The sequence below is a fragment of the Platichthys flesus genome, chromosome 9 (genome assembly GCF_949316205.1).
Source record: "Platichthys flesus chromosome 9, fPlaFle2.1, whole genome shotgun sequence".
NCBI lineage: Eukaryota > Metazoa > Chordata > Actinopteri > Pleuronectiformes > Pleuronectidae > Platichthys > Platichthys flesus.
In genome coordinates, this window is record NC_084953.1 from 26,662,410 (window position 1) to 26,677,068 (window position 14,659).

The 14,659-nt window shown below is 42.8% G+C and overlaps 1 protein-coding gene across 1 annotated transcript in view; it reads right to left on the reverse strand.

Moving 5' to 3' along the window:
* ptprfa (protein tyrosine phosphatase receptor type Fa) overlaps positions 1-14,659 on the reverse strand; it is a 242,174-nt gene that overhangs the window by 123,144 nt on the left and 104,371 nt on the right. Inside the window, exon 10 of the mRNA XM_062395231.1 lies at positions 5,898-6,479. Within this exon, the coding sequence (XP_062251215.1) occupies positions 5,898-6,479 (582 nt within the window). The remainder of the gene's footprint in view (positions 1-5,897; positions 6,480-14,659) is intronic.

Below are 14,659 nucleotides of genomic sequence, written 5' to 3' on the forward strand. Positions count from 1 at the left end.
GCGGAGCTTTGCCGTAAATTTTAGAAAAGGGGGTCGACACCCGTCAGCACGTAAGGAGGGATACATAAGCACGTAAGGGACCCGGAAGGGCTCTTGCGCTTACGGGCCCGTAAAAACGCAGAAGCGTGTTTCAGGCTTAACTTTTCACTTGTGTTGGTTAAATGTACAGTGAATGTGTTAACCACACATCTACCAGCAAGCGCCTCAACAGGAAGAAATTATGCTGTGTATTGTGAGTTTGTGCCCTGTAAGCTCAAAACTTCTACTGGCTTTCCATCAAATGTCTGTCCTCCAAAAATACTGGCAAATGCAGCAACATATTATATTATGTCCATGGCAAACTAAGCTGTTGACTCTGCTGAAATTCCCTCATAATTTGAACTTAATTGTCTTATTGTTGTTATTCAACTTTCTCATCATATTGTTGTTATCCAAAGCGACTTACACTAAGTGCATTCAATTATGAGGGTACAAAACCAGAACAGCAATAATCATGTTAGTACAATTACTTAACACCAGAAAGAATAAACGGGTCCTCAGTCACTTCACCCCATATAAAAGTACAATTTATAACTGTCTGCTGCTTTAAGATGAAAAGAACATTTCTGAAAACAAATCAAAGCGAGGGTACGATTGAAGAAGAGACACGCTGTGCTGTTTGCTCCTTATGATATAATATCATGTACAGCTACATAATAGAGGGCATGTGTTGTGAAAATGTCCCCTTAATCCCAGAGATGTGATAAAAACAGAGTGTAGAACCAGCCAACTCTTCTAACTCTGATACAGTTACTACTAGACTTTGTTATATGCACTCAAGTGAAAATGATTTATGTGAGCTTGTAGGGGTGCTTAGCTCTATTCCACAAATAAATAAAGTGGGGCGGCTGATTCTGGGTGGCTTTATCTTCTACTGCAATTCTGCTGTGGCGACAAAATAATCCATGCAAGTATAACCTATGAAGATAACTTGTTGGTGTTTCCAGTAAACACAGTGTAGCCAAGAACAGTTACTCTTAAGTATTTGTTATAGTGTAGTATTGCTGTCAATATACGAAGAAGTCTATATCCTTCATATACTAACAATACATACATGTGCCATTAGACTTTAATCAAACTGCCAAGACTATTATTAATGTATAACTTCTAACCTTTGTTAGAATTGTTCTGCAGGTAGGCCTTTTAGATGTGATCACTGTCAAATGCTTTTTATTTAATCTTACCTCATGAATTTTGGATTAAAAGCACAGCAAGGGGGCAGCATTAAAAGTTTTTAACTGTGTGACTCATCAGGGTCAAACCCCTAAACTCACATGCTGCACATAAAACATATATACTTGAAAGCAGAATATTAAAATTATAAAGATTTTCTTAGAAGTTTGCTAACCTAAATTACAATTAATGGAGGATCAAACATATACATTTACAACAGATGAAACAAGGGAGCATATACCAACGTCATCAAAGAAGCGAAACTTTAGGTTACTGTCGTAACCCCGGTTCTCTGAGTAGCATGAGTGAGATGTCTCACTATATCACTATGGGATAGGCCCCTTGCGCGTATTCACAGAAGCACTTATACCAATTCGCCAGGCCTGATAGGCTGGCATTCGTGACGTCCGCGTCAAGGTGCCGCACCTTAAAGACCTCCAAGCACCACTGATAGATCCCAAGATGGTGACCTAGTCTTAGAGATGGGCAGCAACCTCCGTGCACCCTTCATCAAACGACAAACCAGGGGGTGTTGACCCACTGGTTTTCCATAAAATCCAGCATGGCAAGCAGAAATAGCTGCTAAGTAAACTTTGACAGTAGAAAATGCTCTCTTTTGAGTAATCAAGTCCTGCAGGAAGGACAGGATTGTACCAACTGGACATTGAAATGGGATTTTGTGGGTCTTAGCACACCAATCCTCAAACAATCTCCACTTATAGTCATAAAGAGACCTAGTGGATGATGCTCTGGCTTTCTGAATTGTGCTAACAACATTCTGTGATAACCTAGTCAGGCTCAGATTAAACCACCCACGGGCCAAGCCCACAGGGTGAGGCGCTCTGTCCGCGCGCCTGGGAGAGCAGGTCCCTGCATAGCGGGAGAGGCCATGGGTGACCGTGGAGGAGCTGTCTCAATTCCGCCAGCAAGTGCATGGACTGCCAGTGAGGAGTGATCAAAATGAGTGACAGACGATTTTCCCGCACCCTGAGCAGTGTCGGGGGAATCAAAGCCAGAGGTGGATAAGCGACGCATCGTGAGCGACGCATCCAGCCCCAGTGGTGCCCTCTGGTCGTGCAGGGAGAAGAACAGTGGGCACTGTGTGTTCCCCCTCGACGCAAACAGATCCACTGTCGCGCGGCCAGAATGTGACCAAATCTGAGCTACTACAGCCAGGTGAAGTTTCCACTCCATGTAGAGAGGATTTCCCCTGGACAAAAGGTCCGCATCCACATTCTGAATTCATGGAAAGTGGGTCGCTCTCACTGAAACGAGATGCACCTCCCCCCATAATATGACGATTGATTTACGCCACAGTGGTCATATTGTCCATCCTCACTAACACATGACAAGCTAAGGAGCAGCTTCAGCCACAGACTCATTCAACCCCGCTGCTCTAAGGAATGATACAGGAAGTCGTTCCTCCCAACTGCAATAAGACTGTACAACTCATCTACCTCTGTCATAGCCACCATCACAGAACTGCACTAAATATACCTGTCTCAATTCATCACTTTATACAATAATATTGTCTTTTGCACACCCAGTCTACATATTCTTACACTCTAATAGTATATCATATTATCTATTGTATCGCGAAATACTTTTTATTTTATTTTATTCTATTCTATTTTATTGTATTCAAATGTACCGGCTGCTATGACGACTTCATTTCCCTTTCGGGGATGAATAAAGTAATCTATCTATCTATCTATCTATCTATCCATCTATCCATCTATCCATCTATCTATCTATCTATCTATCTATCTATCTATCACATGATGTCCCCGGAGGAACGGCAGAAGTGTTTCAGCGTCCGAAACACTGCCATCAACTCCAGAGAATTTATATGGGCATGTTTGAGATCCGTGCTCCACATCCCATTCGCAGATCTGCCCTCGAACAAAACGCCCCAGCCTCACAGGCTGGCATCCGTTGTTATCACTTTTCTGGCAGATATTGCGCCCATGCGCACCCCTGCTGTCAACATAGAAGGGTGTTGCCATGGTCGCAGCGCAAGGGCGCAGGACGTGCCAGCCATTACACTTCAGCATCTGTGGCGCACAGGATCCAGTATGAGAGAAACCACCCAACGCTGGAAATCTCTCATGTACAGCCTGCCCAGCCTCACCACCAATATTGTTGAGGCCATCAGTTCCAGTAACCTGAGGCACAGTCCATATGTGACCCGACGTGTTATGACAAAATGAGAGAGAGTGGACCTGAAAGTGTGCACTCCCTCGGCTGATAGGCGAGTAGTGTAGGTCAGTGAATTTAACGTGAGACCCTGAAAGGCAATATCCTGTCTCGGTGTTAACACGCTATTTTCGCTGTTCACCACAAAACCCAGATCGGCCAGGTGTGTCAGTACACTGCTTGTGTGTGCCGAAGCCTCTTGCTCTGAGTGCGCCAGCCGCAGCCAGTCATCCAGATAAGTGGCCATGCGTATACCCCTCTCCCTGAGGGGGGCTATAGCGGCGTCGACACATTTCACCATCACCCTCTGGGCTCAGTGACAGGCCAAATGGAAGTAGATAGTACACTTGTACACTGTGTCCTGAAAAGCGAACCTCAGATATTTCCTGTGAGGAGGATAAATGGGAATGTAAAAATATGCGTCTTTAAGATCGATTGAGGTGACAGCGTTGAGTGTGTTAGCATGCAAAACTTGTATCTCCTGAGCAGGAGGGGCGCTCCTAGAGGCAACCTGAGCGGGGGGCGGATGCGCCGCGGCAGGTGTTTTTCTCTGAAGGCAGAGCCTCATCCTCCTTTTTCTTCGCCTCGCAGCGCTTTTGCATTGAGGCGAGAGCGGAGCCGAAGACACCCTCAGGGACAATAGGCATGTCCAGGATGTCCTCCTGTTCTCTATCGGACAGATTTGTCAGATTCAGCCATCTCGTCCTCTCTTGTAACACCAACATCGACGTGCACTTCCCCACCGCCTGTACAGCGCATTGCTGGATGCGTAGGCAGATAACCGCGATTGTGGTGATGTCGTCCCACGCGGAACATTCGGGCATGTCAGCTATGTCGTCAAAAAGCTCTGTTTGGTAAGCTTACAACATGGAGGTGACGTTGAGAGCCCTCACTGTCAAATCCGCTGCTTTATAAGCTCGCTCAGTCATGGCAGATTGGAAGCGATCATGGGGAGTGTAGGGGCCCTGGATGAGTCAGCTGACAGCCGTTGATGAAGGTAAGCTGCCACAAGGGGCTCCATGGGAGGCATGCTTATCCATCCCCTCAACATCCAAGGAAGACGCACCTTCAATGGTGGTTTTGCTAGAGTAAGGGTTTTGCTTCCATGAGGCGGGAACACCGGGAGAAGTTATCTCAGAGCCCTTTTAGCCCTCTTCCCCTAGTAGCGGGACCTTTGGTACTCCGCCACGACCGCGGGCCATGAAATCTTCAGTCTCTCTGCGGCGCGTTTACACACATCGTGCATATCACCGCTAGGCTGGGGTGTAATTGTCTCAACCGAGCCCTTTGCAGGGCTTGGAGAGCGGAGAGCCTGTGCAGGTGGAACGAAGCAGGATTCATAATCCTCGTCGTCACCGTCCGGCACCAGACAATCCTCGCTGTCTGACTCATCCTGTTCCTCATAATCCAACATGAGGGGTGGCTCCTTCAGCGGATCCAGCAAATCCAGCCTGGAGCCCCAGTGCCGAATCTCTGATTCGGGAGCGTCCTCCTTGTCCACACCGGGTTCGGGTTCCTCTGTAGTGGCACTGGAAAGGATCGGGTCCCTCTCAGAGACGCTAGCTTGGCGTGCTAGTCGTCGCCGGAGACTCTTCGCTGTGAAGCGGCGCACGTTGCTGATAGCGGCGCGGGCATGTTCCAGCATGAGACACGCAGAGCAGACCTGGCCTATCAGGGCTGGGGAATTAATTAAGTGCCTGAGGGGCGTATCCCATATTGATATAGTGAGACATCGAAACGAATGCTAAGAAAGAGAACTGCAACAAGTTGAAGCAAAATGAGACATATGATGACATAAATTAGAATGAACTCTGGTAGTGCCTCCAAGATGTAAATCTCTGATGAGTAACAAAGGGTTTCAGATCAACAGCAACAGTTCCAGTTTTCTGCTAAATAGGTAATATACCTAAAATGTTGTGCAGTAATGCGTTAAAAGTGATACCATAAAATGGTGCGCCTTTAAGCATTCGGTTATTTGGTTATCAAAATACAATATAAAACATGAATATTTAAAATATTAATATTAAATCATAACATTAGTTGGTTAAAGTTACTACAGATTTTTTACATCTGTAGTTTTGTTCCTGTAACATACTATCCCTATAGTCTTCATATAATATACACACTGAACCTTTAATAAAATTGTGTGGTTGTACCATTTACCTTCAGACCTATGTAGTCCAAGACCTTTTTTTTAAACAAAATAGGTGCAGCTGTTTGGGCTATACCAGAGTTTAGTGTTCTATAAAGGACCTTCCTGACAGGGTAAAAACATCAGGGTTTGTTCTTACCAAACCCAAAAGTTTAGGTGTTAAAATGCTTGAACATTCATCAGCTAGAAACAGACCTGACTTCAACTTATAACTAATGTAGCTAGTTGTTTTAAATTATGCTGTTGCCACAAAGCGATAGAGAGAACACCTGACTAAGTAGCATGATGCTTAAAATACAATTTGACTGTAACATCTTCAGAATTTGCTTGTTCTCACCTCCTTGCTGGGTCTTGATCTGCAGAACATCAGAGGGAGGTCCGTCTCCCACTGAGGTAAAGCCCAGTACTCTCAGGTTGTATGTGATATCTGTGGCCAGGCCTGTGATAGTGGTGAGGTGGCTGTTATCTGTGTTGTGTTTCTGCCAGGCACTTAGTGGGGTATTGTATGTGGCGCTGTAGTAGACCCTGTAACCCCGTATTTGGCCGTTGGGCTCCTCTGGAGGAATCCACTGAACCAGCATGGTGCTGGAACTCAGCATGCGTGCCTGTACGTGAAGAGGAGGGGATGAGGGTGCTTGCTCACTTGTACGAGTGTCCACAATACCACTGGGAGGCCCCCGGCCGACGTTGTTGACAGCCATTATGCGAAATTCATATTCGGAAAAGGGGCTGAGGCCACCGATGCTGTATCGGGTGGTGGCTACTCCATCTACTTCCTGGAAGCCGTTTTCAGACAGTTTGGGGCGGTACTGAATTACATAGTAGGACACCGATTCAGGATTACCAGTGTCCCAGGTCAGGGTGACACTGGTTGCTGTAGATTCTGTCACAATGAGGGAAGCAGGTGGCTTTGGTAGAGCTGTTAAAGAGCAGAGACAGATGGGAGAGTCAGAAAAGTTTCATTCTTCTTAATTTTTCATCTCTCTGACATAAAGGTCTACAATACAGACATGTGAACCTGGCATTTATGATAATTATACAATTTCACAGTTCACTGATGCACTGTTTATTAAATGAGTACATGTCACTGTCTAGACTTTAATGTCAATTGAATAATGATCTTCTTTATTGATTGCTGTTGACACAGCTTGTGATATTTTGCCATCATACTATCTTTTATCTCAGCCTTCATCTGTCTTCGATAATAACTTGACATGTTAGGATGCATGGATTGTGATCACGGCAATTGTTTCCATCAATCAATCAGAGAAACTTTATTTGTATAGCCCATTAGCACAAATTACAATTAAAAGAAATATCTATTAACAAAAAACATAGAAACCTCAGAGAGAGCCACATGTGAGTTATATCTCTCCCAGAACGGACAGAAATTCAATAGATAGGGCATGTACTCTAGCTGAACACAGCAATAAAATTACAATATTTACAGGATTGATTAGAAGAAACAGTTTTTTCTCTGCCTGAAAAGAAGAGTTTGCGTCACTAAATGTCGCAGGAAATTTTGGGAGAATTTTCTGTTAACTGCTGTTCACATGAATCTGCAGGCAGCACAGAAAACTGCAAGGGAATTGACACGGGGTACCAGTTTCTGGCAGTTTTACAAGCCTGAGAATGTTGGGAGGTCCCCCCCCCCCTTTACAAATACAAATCAGGACAGTTTCCCTAACACCATTTTCTAAAAGGTACCAACTAAACTCGCTGGCTTAAGTATAAATATAAAAACCTGAAATTGTTTCCCTTATGTAAGTAAGTGTGCTACAATTAATTAAATTTTATACCATTAGCAAAGCTCAATGCTAATTAAATAAATTTGAAACAGTACACTTTATTTCAACATTTTATTATTATCCAAAACAATGAGGTTTCAGTAAGTCTGTTTCCCTGGATAGGAGTGACAACCCTCCTCTTCAACATTAAATGCCCATGAACACTATCCTAAATCTCAACCACTGTGCACAGTGGCATGATTACAGTTATTTTTCCACTTGTATTAGTTAAATAAACAGTGGATGTATTAACCACACATCTACCAGCAATCCGCTCAATAGGAAGAAATGATGCTGGATATTGTGAGTTTGTGCTCTGTAAGCTCAAAACTTCTACTGGCTTTCCATCAAATGTCTGTCCTCCCAAAATACTGGCAAATGCAGCAACATATTAACATGTCCATGGCAAACTAAGCTGTTGACTCTGCTGAAATTCCCTCATAATTTGAACTTAATTGTCTTATTGTTGTTATTCAACTTTCTCATCATATTGTTGTTATCCAAAGCGACTTTAAGCTCCAAACTTCTACTGATTCTCCATAAAAATATCTGTCCTCCTTAAATAATGGCAAATACAGCTGCTGAAACCCCCTAATAATTTGAACTTCAATTGTCTTATTGTTGTTATTAAACTTTCTCAGTATTCCATTAAAACACTTAACACTTTTATCCAAAGCGACTTGCAATAAGTGCATTCATCTATGAGGGTTAGTGATGTGTCGGTCGTGAACGATTCGTTCGTTTTGAACGAATCCTTACAAGGACTCGGGAGTAACGAGTCCTCTCAAAGAGAGATTCGTTTTCTCGTGGCCGCGCATCGGGACTGTTGCATAGGCTGATGCAGGTCACGTGAAAAAGGATCCAAAGACTCGTATCCGGCAGATGAACGAATCACTGATCCGAAGACTCTGTTGGCAGAAGAACGAATCACTGATCTGAAGACACGGTCGGGAGGTGAACGATTCATTCATCTGCCGGGTATGAGTCTTTGGATCATTTTCCACGTGACCTCCATAGGCTCAGAAGAGGAAACAGTTACCTTATTCCCTTTCGCAGGTTAAAAAGCAGACATGACTGACAGCTTTTTTGTGGCAGATCTTTTTTTTTTTTTTAAGAAAACCTCCTCTATTATATCCAGTAAAACATGACAGTTTGTATGGTTTTAAATTGTCATTTATTGTCACACTGGCATTTAATTATCGCGGGAAATAATAACACTGCACTAAACTGTAAGTGTAAATGTAAAGTGAAAATAACAAAACCAGTCATTATGACTTGTGAATAGGGCTGAACGATTTGGGGAAATAATCTAATTGCGATTTGCAATCAAGATTTAATATGCAATTCTTTTATTTATCCTCTCTTTCCCCCCCGAAAAAACGTAATGAATGATTTAAATATGACCAACACAATATTAGATACTGTACAATATTCTTTCCCACATTTTTATTTAACTGCTCATTACAGAAACAAGAATAACAAATCGGTGTGCATTTAAGTAATTTAATCAAAGTCATTGTAATTATAAACACAAGGCATGCACTTTTTAAAACCTGTGTGCAAATTTACCATCTTGAGAATTTTTTTTTTTTAAATATAGGTGTCTTACTACTCTCAAGTCAGTAACATTTCCAGTGTTGGGAAGGATACTTTCAAAACGTATTCTGTTACAGAATGCAGAATACATGCCCAAACATTTAATCTGTAACGTATTCCGTTACATTAACTAATCTGAGTAACGTATTCTGAATACTTTCCACATTGAATTGCATTTTATAAGTGTAGGAATGCGGCGTTGTTATAGTCAGTGTCCGCGGATGCGGCAGGCCAGCTGGATGTGCTGGCAGCGTGCGTATCAGCAGCTCCGTAGATGCCGTTCATGTCCGGGTGGACGTGCAGCGGTATGGAGGCTCCGGGGCCTCAGCAGGAACAACCCCATGCTGAAAACCTCCGTCTTGCAGATGTGCATGTAGGTGACCGGGGATCGGCTTGCTTTTCCGTGGAGCGATTTTCCCCACCGTCGCCCGCACCGCGGTCACCAGCGATATGAGCTCGCTCTGTGTGGCCAACACGGGAGTTGAACGATTCGTTCATCTGCCGGGTACGAGTCTTTGGATCGTTGCACCCCCCCCCCCCCCGTTGAAACGAACGAATGACTCAAAAAGAGATTCGTTCATTTTACTGAACGAGATTCAAAGAAACGATACGGTAAAAAGATCCGAACTTCCCATCACTACTGAGGGTACAAACACAGAACAGCAAGAATCATGTAAGTACATTTACTTAACACCAGAATGAATAAACGGGTCCTCGTTCACATACTCATCCCATATAAAAGTAGGGCTGAACGATTAATTGCATTTGCGATAAAATCGCAATATGATAAAACGCAATTTTCTAATCGCAAAGTGCGCGATTAAAACGTGCGAAAGAGAGTAGGGCTCTGGGCTGCTGTCCTCACCCGCAGCAAGAAAGCCGCGGTACCAGAAAACTCCTCTGATCCAGAAGATAGCGAAGCAGGCCTGCATCACCTACAGGGTCCTAAAGTCTTCGGCCGCCGTGCAGGACACACAGAGCGAGCTCATCTCGCCGGTGACCGCGGTGCGGTCGGGCGGACGTGAAAATCGCTCGCCGGAAAAGCAAGCCGAGCTCCGGGGCGGTGCGGCTCCAGAGCCCCCCGGTCACCTACATGCACATCTGCGAGACAGAGGTGTTCAGCATGGGGGTGTTCCTGCTGAGGCCCGGCGCCTCCATACCGCTGCACGACCACCCGGACATGAACGGAAATCTACGGAACTGCTGATCCGCAAGCTGCCCTTCCAGCGCATCCAGCTGGCCCGCCGCATCCGCGGACACATAGCTTAAACTGCTGCTGCTCCACAAAGGTTTTAATTTTTTTTTTACTTTATTGTACAAAAAATAATATTGTACAGTAAATGTATCTAATATTGTGTCGGTCATATTTAAATCATTCATTACATTTTTTTTTGGGGGGAAAGAGGATAAAATAAAAAAATTGCATATTAAATCGCAATCGCAATATTCTGGGTTAAAAATCGCAATTAGATTATTTTCCCAAATCATTCAGCCCTATAAAAAAGTACAATGTAAAAAACATTATAATCGCTGCTTTAAGATGAAAAGGACATTTGTGAATATTTACTCTGAAAACCTCCCGTCAGTCGTTTGCGTCATCACCAGATGGCCTCATCCAATCACAGCCTCCTATATGCAGTGTCAGTCTCCCTCACATAGATATATATAAAGGCTAGATGTATTCCAGCGGAGTCTAGAACGTTATCACAGGCGGCCATCTTGCCCAAGGTAAACTTTCTGGAAGGATCTGTGGTACCTGAGGTAGGGTCAGTGATCTGCACAAACGCTAATACTCTTATCTCGCTGAAATCTTGACGGATTTACAAATGGTTTGGTTTCTTACAAACGTTATTAACGAGGTTAGAATACTGGATGCTTGAACATGTTGAAATTGCAGCTTTTCTCTAAAGCTGCAATTGTGTATTAATCGAGCAGCTTAGTTGTGTATCACGGCTAGGCTAGGCTAGTACAGAGTAATTTTACATTTATTTTCAATATAACTTCAGTTGCACATGATTTAACTGAAGTTTCACATGATTTCCAATTGGGCTGGTTTGTGAAAAACATCTTACATTATGATTTCTACAGGAAATTGCTGACTTTATTGCCAGTAAGATGCCAGACTTTTGTGCAGCCTACGGATGCTCCAATCGCCGTTGTCTCGAAACGAGAACCCGTGGGATAAACTTTAACCTGTAGGATATTACAATATTATGCTTTTTTTTAGGACAATTGTTAGTTATTCAGTGGAAGTATGTACAGGAACAGTGGGGCTATGACATAATAGTATTGCTAGATTGTTGTTGACAAGGCTTTTTAGAGGGAATTCACTGAATGTTTCTTTTGGACACCTTTTTATAGTTTTTAGGGTTAGTGATGTGTCGGTCGTGAACGAATGTACATTTAGTCTTATTCTTAATGTACATAAATACATGCATACATACATACAATCACCCCCAAAATATGATAATTTAGGTTTGTATTTGTGTCCTTACCCTTAATGTAAATGTAAATACGGATTGAAAATGTTGACAATAATTTATATATCTTTGTACATATCTCACTTTTTTAAGGTTTCCCAAAACCGGAGAGAGGAGGAAGATGTGGGAGGTTGCCCTAAGAAGGGACGCGTTTGCTGCCTCTGACAGTACACTGCTCTGCAGTGAGCACCTCAGGAGAGAGGACTTTGACAGGACGAGGGAGACTGTCCGGCTTAAAGATGGTGTTGTGCCAACCATTTTCAACTTTCCAGCTCATCTTCAAAGGGTATGTGTATAATTGACCAACAATAATTTAAGGTGTATAAGATTGATGTATCAATATAAATATGTGATTAAATGTCACATTTTAGTTTTTTGCTTCAGCAAATTATATAATGTGTTGTTTATTACAGCACATTTTAGAAATTCAAAACTTCTTTACTGTTTATTTTAGTTGGTGGCAACAAGAACCACAACCACTTCTAGAAGGGCGGATGACAACCTGCCAATGGACTTGATGGCTGATGTTGTGAGTATTTCCCTGTGGAATGTCACAAACTAATGAGAGCATCATATGGCTTGTTATATTAAATAATTTATCTCGGTTGTACCCAGAAAGGTCTATGATGGTGTTAGTAGTCTAAGAGCCCAATATTATTTGAGGTGGTAGTCAGTGTAAAAAGTTTGAAAACCACTGGCTATCTCACTTTCTCTGTCACTCATACACTGGAATGAATAAACATACATTGAAACTACACCCAGGGGTACACAACCTTTACATTTATGTCCAGAGTCACAACACATATTTTTGCCTTATATGTGGAGGAGCCTATACAAAATTCTTAAAAGTGTGCTGTTGTGTTTTCTGTTGGAGAATTTGAGAACCTAAAAATGTATTCAGGCTCAAAGAATTGACAAGTGAAGATTGAATTGTTGAAAAAGTAAGTTATTAATTTCCGTATTACTATAATTTATATATTTGTATATTTGTATATTTTGCCAAAATAACAGGGAGCCACTGGAAAGAGGAGATTGGAACACAAGCGGAAGGCCACTGACCACTTAAAACATTGCCTGCTTCCCCTAAGGCAGTGGTTCTCCAGGGGGGGCGCAATGTCACAGACAAAAAAAAAAAAAAAATTAAAAAAAGGTTGTCTGTCTTTTAAAAAAGAAGACAGACGACCTGTCACTGATCAGTGAAAGCTCCCCCAGTGGCGATATGGGTTAGGGTTAGGGTTAGGGTTGCATCTGGGGACTTAAAAATGTACATTTGTTTTTTTTCTTTTAGTTTTCTTTTAGCCAAAGCTTCGCAAATATGACGAGAGCAAATATGACGAGAGCAATTGTCCGTTTGGTTTCACCATCACTGGCGCGACTGAGCAACGTCCTCAGTGTGTTTTGTGTGCTGAGGTGCTGGTAAATGACAGCATGAAGCCAAGAAAATTAAAAAGGCACCTCGACACCAAACACCATGACTTGAAAGAGAAGCCTGTGGACTTCTTCAAAGGTAAACGTGATGGCCTCCTGCAACAACAATCCACCATCTCCAAGCATAGCACTGTCTCCAAGCTATCTATCTATCTATATATTGTGGTGTAGTTGAGGGCGGTGGTGGTGGGCGGCGCGGCGGGCCCCAAATACCCCTAACCAGCTTTGGGGGGGCCCAACTTGCAAAAGTTTGAGAACCCCTGCTTTATCTGATTCATTTCATCATTGTGTTTTCACAGCCTGTATCCTGCACACAAGGAGGCAGTCACTGCACATTATGCCGAGACTCGCTGAAGATCTTGATCCTGAATTTTGCTGAGGATCTTCGAACGGTGATGCAGCGGGTCTATTTCCGTTTATTAATCATAAACTCATGTTACTCATGTTGTTTTCCAGCTGCCTGTACTATGACGTACTAAGACACAGTATGAGCAGGTATTAAGGAGCTTCCAGTACATCCAACCGGACCTTGCATCAGCATTGAGGAGTCCAGGAGTCGTCAGAGAAGAAAGAGGGTAAGGTTTGATTCATTAAATCCTTTTTCAGTTACATGTATAGGTGTATGTTTTCATTGAACTGTGCTAATTGTACCGATTGTGATTACAGCTGATTTAAGCGGGACAGATGACATGTATCCATCCTTCCACAGCCAGGAGCTCACCGACCTGTGTGCCACACTGCAAATAAGACTAGAAGCTACACTGGATCTCACAGCTACACACCACAGACGTCTACACACTGGGGCAGATTCGGACAGAGTCCCACAAAGAACATATGACCCAGAGGCTGCAAAGAGACATTTCAAGCTTCACCTGATTAGTTTTTCACTGGCTAGGCCAGTTGTGTTTGTAAAATATTTGTGCTGTAAGTAAATAAAGCTTTGACTCATCATATACCTTGTTCATGTTTTTTTCCCTGAACAATATGTTCAACATACAACATCAAGCATCACATGAATGACTGTATAGTCTTAATTAACTGCAGTGCTTTTGGTAAAGACTTACTAATAAATTATAATATATATTAATATATACATTATTAGTAACAACCATATATACATCTTTATTATTAATATTGTGTGGGAGGGGTTTACCCACGTGTGTACTGCACTGACCCAGGGTGACCAATAGCAACACTACCAGCCAATCACGAGTGACTTTTCGTTTCAAGGGTCTCACGTCCTGTAAACAGTCATTAATTGCAAGGGTTAGGTGAGTTCCAAGAGCTTTCCTTTGATGGAAATTCTGCTTTTCGTCTAGTGTTTAGCATAATGTAAGGTGTATCACTGTTTCAAATATTCATACATAAGAAGGGAGCAGCAATGAGAATTGAAATGGAGGAGTTATTGGGAGTTATGGTAGAATACGTGAGTAGGCATATTGTATATCATGCAGCTGCCATCACGATCAGGATCCATCTCAACCATACACAATCAGGATCCATAAGTAAGTTCACACAAAGACAACTTAGTTAATCAATAGTGTAGACAACAAGGAGAACTACAAAATCTGATCAAACAAACAGAGATATCAGAGAAACTAGAAGAGAGACTGTACTGAGTTACTGGATGGGACGGTGTATATGGTATCCACATGTTAAAAGGCTAATGATCATTGAGCTCACTGTGTGACTTGCTCCCATCTCCCAAGCTCTCTCTTTGTTATTCTCTGCATGAGCTGAACCCCAACATGTACAGTGTAGGCCAGCAAGTCAAGCCAGCAGCAGCTGTTTACTCAGGTTCAGCTCAG